Source organism: Phodopus roborovskii, unplaced genomic scaffold, assembly GCF_943737965.1.
Source record: "Phodopus roborovskii unplaced genomic scaffold, PHOROB, whole genome shotgun sequence".
NCBI lineage: Eukaryota > Metazoa > Chordata > Mammalia > Rodentia > Cricetidae > Phodopus > Phodopus roborovskii.
The window spans coordinates 10,920,565-10,932,653 of NW_026125506.1; the positions used below are offsets into that span (position 1 = coordinate 10,920,565).

The following is a 12,089-nucleotide window of genomic DNA, read 5'->3' on the forward strand; positions in this document are numbered from 1 at the left end:
TTGCCTTCCATGAGACCTGTTGAATTGAAAACACAGGCTACCCATACTTGAAAGCTCTACAGATATACTAATTGCTGTTGGATAAAAAACTAGTGGACAAATCTATTAAGGTGGAAGAATGGCATCCAAACCTATTTAAAATTTAAGGGCTACCCACCATACAGGGCTTGCTTAGCTTATGCCAAGCCCTGGGCTTCATCCCCCAGGACAAGAGGTGAGGGGGAATTCCACAGCAGTTTCTTGAGTACTTAAAAATAAATGTCTGAGGCTAAAGGGACAGCTCAGTGGCTAAGAGCTGACTGTTGTTCTTCTAGGACTAGAGTTTAGTTCCCAGCAGCCATATCAGACAGCTTACAATTGCCTATAACTACAACTTCAGGGGAACAGACACCCTATTGCCTCTAGAGATAACCACATATGTGGCATATAATATACAAACATACAAACATATATACCCATAAATAACCTAAAAGGTTTTTAAACTAAGACAAAATCTATCTTAATAACCCAAAGACTCAAATCCTGTATCTCAAATTGAAAATCAATCACATTTAACTGATAAAGACAAATCTATGCTCCAAATGTGTTTTTCGGTCCTTCATGGTCTGTTCTATTGACAAGAAATCCTATTAAGTTATACAAATGGGAAAATAGTGCTGACAAATGACTGATGGAAAGAAGGTCTATGGGGAAAAGTGGACAGATGTGGTCTTATGGTATGGTCAGTTTAACTACTAGTTATGGTTTTTTCCTAAGTTACACAAAATATATTTATACAAAAGGTGAAATATGTCTAAAAAAATCTTGAGAATGGGTTGAACATAAAGGATTCTCTTTGTATTGCCTTTGCTGGATAGCTGCATCCCTAGGGGCTCAGCAGAGGCTCTGGTACTTAGATGATGTTCACCATACAATACTGGACAAGTAGGGGAAGAATGAAACAAGCTACTCATGCAGGGCCCCCGAGGGATAGTCTGTGAGTAAACTACCAAGAAAATAACCAACACACTGCAAGTAAGTAACTGGAAGAAGAGGAAGAAAGGTTAGCTGCAATGTAATTTTAGTCAAAGTGTTTCTTCTTCCTTCTAAACTCTATTGTTACAGTACCTTTCCCCTACAATTACAATTATCAAGCAAGTTTCGAATTTGCCAGCTCTATTCCAAATTACCATGCACTACATTTTAAGCTTAAGTAATATAGGATAGAGGATCTTTCTATTGATATTCACAGGATAAATCTCAATTAAAGTATAACCCAGAGGCAGAGCACTTTTCTATAAAATGGGGGGCTCTGGGTTTCACCCAAATGCATAAGAAATGGTACTGTGGCACTGCTAACACCCTTAAAATTAAAAAAATAAAATAAAATAATTGTAGCCAGGTGGTATGGCAGTGGTGGTGCACGCCTTTAATCCCAGCACTGGGGAGGTAGAGGCATGCAGATCTCTTTGCGTTCAAGACCAGTCTGATCTACAAAGTGAGCTTCAGGGCAACTAGGGCTGTTATACAGAAAAATCTTGTCCCAAAAAAAAAAGAGATCAGAAATGCTATTTTCATCTCCCTTGTATCTTCAGAAACTTATACTGTACCTTTGGACATAAAATCCTAGATCAATAAATGAAATTTAATAAGAATTTTGTAAGAAATGGAAATTAAATACTTTACAAAAAAATAATCCAAAAGATTATCAGTAAGCGATATGCTAAGTTGCTTGGGTGGCAAACAAAAATTCCTTCAGTCAGAAAAACACAAATGAATTTAACATTAACTAGAATTCATTCTCTTCTGTAAAAATACTTCAAAATAACTATACCAGAGCTAGGCATAGCTATACACACCTGTAATCCCAGGACACAAGAGGCTATGGCAAGAGGATCAAGAGTTCAAGGCCAGTTTTAGCAATACAGTAACTCAATGCCTTAAAAACCAACTTATCTTTTTTTTTTTGTTGTTTGTTTGTTTGTTTTCAAGACAGGGGTTTTTCTGTGGCTTTGGAGGCTGTCCTGGAACTGGCTCTTATAGACCAGGCTGTTCTTGAAATCACAGAGATCCATCTACCTCTGCCTCCTGACTGCTGGGATTAAAGGTATGCACTACCACAGCCTGGCAAAACCAATATATCTTTAATCCCAGCACTCAGATGGCAGAAACAGGTAGCTCTCAAGTCTACATTGCCAAGGCTAAACAGTGAAGACTGCCTCCCCCTGAAAACCATCAAACACCCCCCTTCACACCAACAAAAAATACACAATCTAATATGACTGAAGATAAAGTCAGTAGCAGAACACTTTCCTAGTGTGAGCGAGGCCCTGATTTTATCCCCATAGTAGGAAAGGGGCGAGGTGGGGGGGAGGCATTAATGTTTCCTCTTCACATTATCTTTTAAATTACAATTTAAGAAAATAAAACAAAAAATTTAAATCATTAAATGTTAATACTTCCTGAATATCATTGAAACAAGCAAAGCAAAAACAAACAAGCAAAGCAAAAAACAGATCCCATGTTTTATCAATGTCTCAAAATGCTAGAAACAAATTCATTCCTATATTTAGACACTGAAAAAGCATAAGGCCCAGCATGGCTTCAAGAGGATTGTACTGAGTTCTAGGCCATCATGGTCTGCATAGTCATGGTCTCCAGGATAATAATGACCCTGTCTCAAGTAAACAACAAGTAATATAAAATAGGAAATGGAGCAAAAAAAAGAAACAGATGCTGAGTTTCATCATCAGTATGACACCACTATGATCTGGATATAGCTGATGCCAACACAGCCCGAATGATACCCACTTCTCCTTTACTCAAAGGTTACCTTGTGAGGTCACTCCTCTTCCCTATAGACAACTCCCTTAGCATAGTCCCTTTACCTAATTTTCTCAACAGCACTATTCAAGATAACAGGCACCATATTCCCAACCATATCCATCCATCCATCCCTGTGTGTCTGTGTCAGGTGTGTGACTGGGGGAGGGGAAGTGCAGGCAGGCATTCCAATTAGGCAAACAGATGATGCAGTATATTTAGGGTAAGGTTAGTAACCTAAGAGAATGGGAACCCAAATGAAACAAAAATAGTAAATGATGTCAATTTAAGGAAATTTCTGATGTCCATATGCAAAGGGAGCTGCATTTTGCTGAGACGGGTTTTATATACCTTAGGCTGACTATAGCCAAGGATGGCCTTGGACTCCTAACTAACCTATTTAGCTACTAAGTACTAAGATTATAGGCATGTACCACCATATCTGAATTGATATTTTTAAAAGAAACAACTTTGGTGAATATTACAAATTAAACTGTCCTCATGAGCCATAACTGTAAAACATTAATGCAGCTTCTTTTTTTTTTTTTTTTTTTTTTTTTTGCCGAAGCAAAACATTAACTGTAGTTAACAGTTTACTAGTCTGATATTTGAAATCATTAATATCTTTCTAACATAAGGAGAAATCTGATTTATGAGAACTGCCTAGTCGATTCTGAAAAAGAACTTGAGTATTCAAAGACTTTTTCCTGTTAAACCAGTAAGAATATACTATCACAAATAAATCAGTACTCTTATTAGGAGGCTATGAAAATAAATAAAAAGCTGAAGTTGATGACACAAGCTTATAACTGGCACCTAAGAGGCTAAGAAAGGCAAGGTGATTTCATAAGACTGGGCTACACAGAGTGAGTTTGAGACCAGTATAAGATACAAAAAAAAAAAAAAAAAAAAAAAACAAAAACCACCAAAACTCGGCCTGAAAGCTCGGCTGAGCAGGTAGTGCTTACCACTTAAGCTTAAGGACCTGAGTTCAGACCTCCAGCATTCATATAAAGGCCAGAAAGAGGTGATAGCCTGCCTGTAATCAAAGCACTTTGGAGGCAGAGATGGATCCCTGGGGCAAGCTGGCTAAACTAGCTGAATCAGTGAGCTCTGGTTTAACCCTGCCTTAGTATATAAGATGGAGAGTCATTAAGCAAGACACCTGATGTCAACTTCTGGCCACTGAACACATATTCACATAAGTGCATCCACATACCTGAATAAGAACACACATACCTACACTGTACACAAATACATAGGCAGTAACAGAAATGAAAAGAAGCAGGGAAAACACAGATCAAGTAGCACATAGCAACATCAACCCTCCACAGAAAGCATCAACAAATAATACCCTTCTAGCACAATTTCTCTATTTTCCACTTTTATAGCTTTTGAGATAGGGTCTTACTCTAGCCCAGGCTGTCCTAATCCCTTGGCTTCCTGAACCTTTTCTTTTGAAACAAGGCAACCTTACAGTTCATTTTCAAAGGTTTGAATACAAACTTAAAACTCTATAGTCAGTAACACACATTCTAGAGTAAGTACAGGTTAGAGCAGCCTTAGAACAGTATCTTAATCTATCCACAATCTCGATCAAATAAACCAAAGCAAATTAGGTGAATTCTATAAAGCATTTCCTAAACACTTACACTTTAGCCATTTAACAACTCACAACATAAAAATGTAACAGTTCATTTCCTGAACAAGAATTCCAAGTAGTTATTGAAAATGAAATCACATTTAAACTACAAACACTAACAAGCAACATCCTCTATTACAGAAAAGTTAAGCACTTAAAAGTTTGAAAATGATTCAAAGTTAACAATTACTAAAACTTTAAGATCCATCTACAAGCATTAATCTTACTTGCTAAAAAGTCAAACTGACCACTCACTATTTTGAAACCCTGATATCCAATAGCCGGTAACTTGATCTTTGTCAAGGGACACTATTTCCAAGAACACAGAAGGAGCCAGTGGGAATGCATTTTGCCTATGGCTTGTATATATCAGCTAGTTAAGTTCTATGTCCCTAATGACCTTAGTGAATGCCAGTATTTAACTGCCAAAGCAGACTTTCAGAATTATGTAGCCTGCATAAGTACAAACCCTGAACAACTCCCCAAATATATAATTTATTTTACCTCATGTCAGCATGCTCAAACTATAAACAACTTTACTGTCTATCTTGTCTTAACAATGGCACAGCCATTTATAGGGTAAAATTTTTAAAAATTAATCACAAAAAGATGTGTAAGGAATAGAGAGTGAATGACTCTGAGTATGCTGAAAGGCTTGCTACAGGTGTCTGAATTTTATCCGATGAAAACCACACACAAGACTCCTGAGAACTAAACTGGTAATGGCCACACAACACTTGGCTAATATGACATACTACAGTTTCAAGGCAAAATTCAGGCACACAATTGCTCAAGGTCAACTTTGTCACCAATATTTACTTTAAAAATAACTAAAATTTAATCTTTTCCTTACCTGAACTCAGCGAGTTCTCTAAACAATCCTCTATGCTAGTGTTTCCAGAGGCCACACACGACCACAGGACCCCTACCTAGGTCTGCCAACATGTGAACATACATAATTGAAACCTTATAGCTGTCAGTTTTGTGAAACCTGAAACAAGTATTACATGATTTTCACTTCCCATCACAGTATAATACAGTCCTGTAAAAACAAAAAGCAGTGTGTGCTACGAAGGCTAAGAGCATCTGTGTACCACTACTATCATCTTAAGGGGACTATACAAGTTCATTGGCTAGAGAATGCAGAAAAAAAAAAAAAATGCCCAAGAGAAAAATGCTAATAACCTAGAAATAACCTTGCCATTTCTTTTAGCTTTTCTTAGACAGGCTCTGCATTTCACTAGTTTCTTAGCAACCACACAGGGCTCAAGCACATACAGAACAGGGGGGGATGAGGACAAAACAAAAACAACCCAAAACCACTTCTACCTTTATTCCCTCTTTAATATTTAGAACCAAAAGTACTGAACTTTGTTCTCTCAATCTAGGAATCACTCATGACAGGGGGTCCAGGTTAGAAGCCATCCTAAAGGTCAGTGACCAAATTTGGTCAACAGTGGTGCCATCACTGCCCTCATCATTCTTGTCACTGTCAGGAACAACTGTCACCTTGCCACTACGAGGAAGGCAAAGCAACTGGAATATTCCCTTTGTACATTCTATTTACAAAGTGCCCAACATCATCTTCGCATGATCTTACAACATGATAACAAGTGGAAGAACCCCAACAGAAAAGGCCTGGCAACGAGAAACTTTCTGATACTAAAACGAAAACCTGATAAGGCACAGGAATGTCAGAGACCCTGCAGTCAGGAGTCATGTCTCACTGCACTATAAAAGCTAGGCATCTATTTTCTAAACAAAACCGCTTCTGGCAATTTTTTTTTGGTCTCAAACACTTGGGTTATTTTGTCTTTTTAAACACAGAAACTCAATGGCTATTATTTGTTTTCTGGTGTATCAGTGAAATACTTTCAGCTTTTATGGGCATATGAAATTCTTTTTGTAATACTTACGAAAGATATACATGCTGCCAACAATAAAATCCTAACTAGTAAGTCTTCAAACTGCTCAATCACAAGTTCCAGCAAGGTTTTTCCTGGTAAGAAAAAAAAAAAAGGGCATTTGTTGTAACTGTCTATATCAATCAACCCGTGTCCGCACACAGACGGTCTCTCCAAAACAACAATAAGATTTACCTTCTTCAGCCGGTAATTCTAGAATGCCGAAATTCACCAGCCAACGTGTCAGGAGGGGGAAAAAAAAGACATGTTATTAGTGCCTTATAAACTGCTAAATTCACCACCATCGTTGTCTGAAAGGCAGTGTGGGTACATGAACATTCAATCTCTCTCCACTGATACCCGAGAAAAATAAGCAGGCCAGGTAATCAATGGCCACGGTCCTGCCCGTAAGCTCACTCGGGCCTCCCGGACCATGCAGACGTTTCAGCTGGGTCATCATTTCTGCCAGATGTGTAACTTTGGGGAGTACAAAAAACGGTCGGAGGCTTTCTCAACTACACCGACGCCTCATAAACCCGCGGGGGACTCAGGCCAGCCGCAGGGGCTTTTCCCCCACCCCCGCCCCGGCTCGCAGCGCTCCGGGAAGGTCATCGGCTCGAGACCCCTAGAGGTCGGGAGAGGCCCGGACCCGCGTGCGGTCGGACCGTCCGGCCTCTCGCAGCCGTCGGGCGCTGAGCCGAGCCGAGCCCCACGAGGTGGAGCCGGGTCAGCCATCTTCCTTGGCGCTCGGGCCCGCGCCGCGCCGCTGCAGCCCCGGCGCCCCGCACCTACCGTTGGAACCCCATCTCTCCTTGAGCTTCTTGACCTGCTCCAGGCTCAGCCCCGTGCTCTCGTTGACGCCAAAGTGGCCCAGCACCTCCTCCACCGTCTTTGTGTGAGCGTTCTCCATGGCTGCGGGGGCCCCGGCCGGCCTCGCCTCGCGTCCCCGCGGCCTCCTCGCCTCCGCCTCGCACTCGGGCCGCGGGCTCGTGCCACCGCGGGCGCCCGGGCGCGGACAGCTGTCCCCTCCTCCGCGGCTGCGGCCGCTTCCGCCTGGCCGGGCGCTGAATCACCCGAGCCCCCTCCCCCAGAAACCGCCGCACGCGGCCCGGCCTCGCCGAGCCCACCCGAAGGGCTGCGAGAGTCCCGCCGCGCCGCGAGGGCGCGTCGCCTCAGCTGCCAGCCGGCCGCAGGCAGCGCAGGCCGCGGCGCTGCCTTGAGACCCGGCGCGGCTGAGGAGGGGCGCCCGGCCGAGCCCTCGGTGCAGAGGACAGCGAGGCAGGCGTCCGGACGGGAGCTGCGCGGCGCGCCTTGCACGAGCCCCTCAGCTCTGCACCCCCGACAGCGGCGGAGGAAGCTGCGGCGGAGGAGACGGGAGGTGGCGTCGGGGACGGCTCCGCCGCGGCTGCTCTAATAGCATTTATCCGCCGCTGCCTCCCCTCTCGCCGCCGCCGCGGCATGTGGACGCCGCTCATTGGCCGAGAGCGCCCAGCGCGGCGCGGGCGGCCCGGCCCCGCCCCCTCCCCCGGCGCCCTCCCGCGCGCGCGCCGCGCGCCCACGCCGCCGGCAGGCCCCGCCCCCTCCCGCGCGCCGCCCCCCAGTAACCCGGATCGAGGCCGCGCGCGCGCGTGTGCGTGTGCGAGTGCGCGCAGGCCGCCTCCTGGTCCACGCTTTGCTCGCTGCGGCCAGGGCGGGCTGAGGGCGAGCCCGAGTTTTCTCGGTCGGGGCTTTCGCGGGTCGTGACGGATGCGGGGCTGAGGGGTGGGCGCTCCGCGCTCGTTGCCCGCCGCTGCGGGGGACCGACTGCCGCCTGGGGCCGGGCGGCGGCGGGGAGGTGCCGGAACGCGGGCGACCGAGGCGCGCTCGGACGGGTGTCCTTGGCTCGCCTCCGCGCCCTGGACAACACGAACCGTGCTCTGCATCCTAATGTCTCCTTCGGAGCCCCCCTCTGCAAGCAAGGGGAGGAATTCCGCAGTTCTCTTCCCACACAGCCAAAATCGCTCATCTGTCGCCTCGGGAACACCGCATCCCACACCCCCAGCCGAGAGCCCCGTCTCCTTCGCACGCCAACACCAGCCCTTCCTTCCCCTGCGGATTCTGTGCCCCCGACAGGGAATCCCACCCTTGGGGGAGGAAGGAGGAAGTTTTATTTCGTTTTTAGTAGCCCACACAGCCTTTGACACACCGTCTGCATAGAAGTCACAGGTTATGCTGTAGCAGTAACGCATAAGCTGGGTGCTTGACTTTGCCCTTAAAATGAAGGCTGCTGAACAGACTTCCACTTCCCCCAATAGGAGAGAAGGAGCCTTCCATCCCAAACCTATTCTTAAACCACAGATCATCTGCTCTGTCCGTGAGGTCTGTTCAGAGCCTAGCATATTTTGCCAATATAAAGAGGCAGTAATGAGTCAAGTGTGATGTCCGCCTGTGATCTCAGCACGCAAAGCTGGAAGCAATAGTATCAAGAGTTCAAGGTCATCCTCCGGCATTTAAGGAGTTTGGAACTAGGCCGGGATGTTGGACCTTCTCTAAAAAATAAATTTAAAAGCAGAGGAAGGTGTGAAGCCATATTAAACAGGGGATAGAACCTTTGCATTGAATTCACGGATATTTTCACAAAGAGCAGCTTCCTTAAGGGAATCGATTGCAAAATAAAGTATTTCTTCCACAGTGTTTAGCAACGCTAACCCCCCCCCCCCACCAGATCACTTGAGGCTTCCCACACGGCTCCTCCTCAAGACTTAAGATAGATTCCTTCAACAGATGCAAATCGCAGTGCATTACCAGACTGGGAAAAAAAAAAAAAATCAAGTACGTCATTTCATTTAATTATTTCCAAGGAGTGGAGGCTGGCATGCAGCTCTGATTGATACTTGGAAAAGGACCAACAGAACCCTACACGAAACAAACAAACAGAAATTGTAGTGTATAGCAATGCACTCCCTAGAAGCAAGGTGGAAACTGGTTAGGTCACAGCCTCTTCAGGAGGATCAGGTGACTGCCTGCGAGCTGGGGGTGTGGTGATGGAGAGCTGGTGGGTCTTCGGGGTGACTGTGTCCCAGTCCTGCCTGATTTAGTGCTTTTCACACCAATAGCAAGAGGCACAGAGGGCAGGAAGATCGTGCCCTTTCTCAGTTTGGAAACTGCCTGAGAAATTCACTTGGCTGTTTGTTGTAGCCCCCTCTCTCTGGGCTGTACTTCCCTCAGGCCATCTTCTCCATTTGTTCCTCCCCTTTTGAAAGATACTTATGCTATCTAAAGCAGCTCCCTCCCCATTGTAACTTCAGTGACATTATTCAAGGCCCCCTCCCCCGGCACCCTTCTGTGGGACATTCCCTATAGCTATAATTTTTGTTTTGGTTTGTTTTTTGTTTACTGCAGTCTCCTAGTATCTCGACTTGTCTGTCTTGTCAGCCCCTCCACCCCCCCCCCAACCCACTCATCATTTATTGAGTACCAGCAGTTTAAGTGAATGAGAGTCCCACCCATTAGTAACAGTCTGGCTGGGCCAGCAGGAAGACCTCAGCAAATGTCTGCTGGACTCCAGTTCATTGATTTCCATTCATGAACAAACCTGACAGCCTCTGAACCACTTGCCTTATGAGAATGGCTATGAAATGTAGGTTTAAAACAAAACGAAGGCAAAACTACATTATAGGGCTGCCAAAGATGAGAATAGCCTGTATTCTTATAGGCACTGCTACCACATTCCATTGCCCTTCTGGAATGTTCTTTGCCAGTGTTTGTTTGTTTATTTGTTTGTTTGTACTGAAGGCTGGAATGACCCCTTAAACCAATAGTTTGATTTTCTTTTAGCTCAGTATGGGCCCCGGGCATATTATCATACCAAATAGGCCTTTGTTTCTTCTGTCTGTTGGTATCTCTCAGACCCCTTGCTTAGAGGTTGACAAAACTTATGAATCCAGACTCCCAAAGACAGAATCCCTGGTTACTTTTCTTTAGAAATAAAGGATTTATCTCAGTTAAATAGAAGAAATAGGAAGGGTGTAGTGGAGTATGCCCTTGATTCCAGCACTCACGAGGCAGAGGCAGGCAGGTAGGAGTTTGGGACTAACCTGGTCAACACAGTGAATTCCAGGCCAGCCACGGTGACACAGTGACAACCTACCTGCCTTTTAAAAACGAGAACATTGGGGCGGCTCTGTTTTGCGCACAGCACTGTCCTCGCTTCTTCTGTGCAAGGCTTTAATAAGAAAGGTTACTCTGTCTTCCAGCAAGGCTCACAGCCGCGCACTTAATCACTTGAGGACAGGAAGGGAAGGGGAAGAAGGGCTACTGCAATGCAGAAGGATGCAGTTTGATCAAAGACCATCGGAGGCATTAAGAAAGACGGCATTAATAAAAGGCAGGTTAGATTAAAAAGCTATTCAGATAGCAAAGCCAGGAGGTGACTTGTAAAGGAGGCCTGCCTGGCCAGTTCTCAGCCCTCTGCAGGCCTCCTGTGAAGTGGTGGAGGCCACAAGAGGCAGTGTGCTCCATATTTGGACAGCTGTCATCATTAAAACAGCCCCATTCTGGGCAAAATTCACCTTCTCTTACATACATTCTTACTTAGCTCTCCAAAACCACCCTGAACAAGCTTAATCCCCCAAGTAGTTGATACCTCTGAGTATGTCACTATCTTTATTGCATTAATGTCTCCTTTCCTAACTATAAGAGGGGCACAAGTGCTGTTTTCCTGGAGCCTGGCACCTCTGGTCATGCCCAAAACTGAGCACACCACTCGATCATGACTCACCTCCACCCTGAACCCTTCCACTTACACACTGTAGTGTAAGCAGGGAACTCAAACCAAGTCCTTTACATGCAAACCATAGTCCAGTTAAACCTTCTTAGATATACTTAGCTTGTTGAGTTTTGTGTATCTCAAGCACCTAGCCTGCCTATAGATGAATGTTCTTGTGCTTATTATGATCTTTTGAGTTTTCATTTACAAGCAGTTTTTTTTCAAAAGATTTTTTTTTTTTTTTAAATGTGAGTAAGTGTTCTGCTTGCATGTGTGCCCGGTACCCTTGGAGGCCAGAACTGGAGTTACAGATGACTATGTGCCACCATGCTGGTGCTGTGAATAGAACCTGGGTCCTCTGGAAGAGCAGGCAGTACTCCTAACCACTAAACCATCTCCAGCCCCCAGATTTATTTTATTTTAACTGTGTGTTTGTGTGTGTGTCTGTGAGGAAATATGTGCACCACGTGAGTGCAGGTGTCTGAGGAGGCCAAAAGAGGGCACCAGATCCCCTGGAGCTGGAGCTGTAGCTCATTGTGAGCTATCCAATATGGGTACTGGAAAAGAATGCAAATCCTCTACAAGAGCATTAAGTTCTCTTTCTTTTACTCTCTCTCTCTCTAAAACATTTAAACTTGTGCTTGCTTTGGCAGCTCATATACTAAAATTGGAACAATACAGAGAAGATTAGCATGGCCCCTGCAGAAGGATGACACGCAAATTTGTGAAGCATTCCATGTTTTTATGATAGTTTTTGCTTCATCTTATTGTATTTTATTTTGTCATGTTTAGTTGTTATCTCTTAGAAGCCTGTTCTTTTCTAATGAGAGCCAGAAAGGGAGTGGATCTGAAGGACAGGGGAAGTGGGAGGAAATAGGAGTAGAGGGAAGGGAAACTATAATCAGGGTGAGAGAAGAATCTATTTCCATTAAGAGGAAAAATGAAAAAAAGAATGTAGATTTTGTATGTGTATGAGTGTCTTGCATTATTTTTT

At 44.8% G+C, this 12,089-nt stretch overlaps 1 protein-coding gene and 1 non-coding gene across 2 annotated transcripts in view; one reads left to right on the plus strand and one right to left on the minus strand.

Moving 5' to 3' along the window:
* The window catches only part of Atp2a2 (ATPase sarcoplasmic/endoplasmic reticulum Ca2+ transporting 2), a 43,897-nt gene extending 36,567 nt beyond the window's left edge, over window positions 1-7,330 (minus strand). The window contains exons 1-3 of the mRNA XM_051176610.1: window positions 7,141-7,330; window positions 6,544-6,561; window positions 6,361-6,443 (exon numbers count right to left, since the gene is read on the minus strand). Of these exons, the coding sequence (XP_051032567.1) occupies window positions 6,361-6,443; window positions 6,544-6,561; window positions 7,141-7,258 (219 nt within the window). The 5' untranslated portion in view covers window positions 7,259-7,330. The remainder of the gene's footprint in view (window positions 1-6,360; window positions 6,444-6,543; window positions 6,562-7,140) is intronic.
* A 4,402-nt stretch (window positions 7,331-11,732) lies between these two features.
* Window positions 11,733-11,839, plus strand: LOC127216113 (U6 spliceosomal RNA). Its single transcript, XR_007833998.1, has one exon. It is a non-coding gene; the product is annotated as a U6 spliceosomal RNA (small nuclear RNA).
* The last annotated feature ends 250 nt before the right edge of the window (window positions 11,840-12,089 follow it).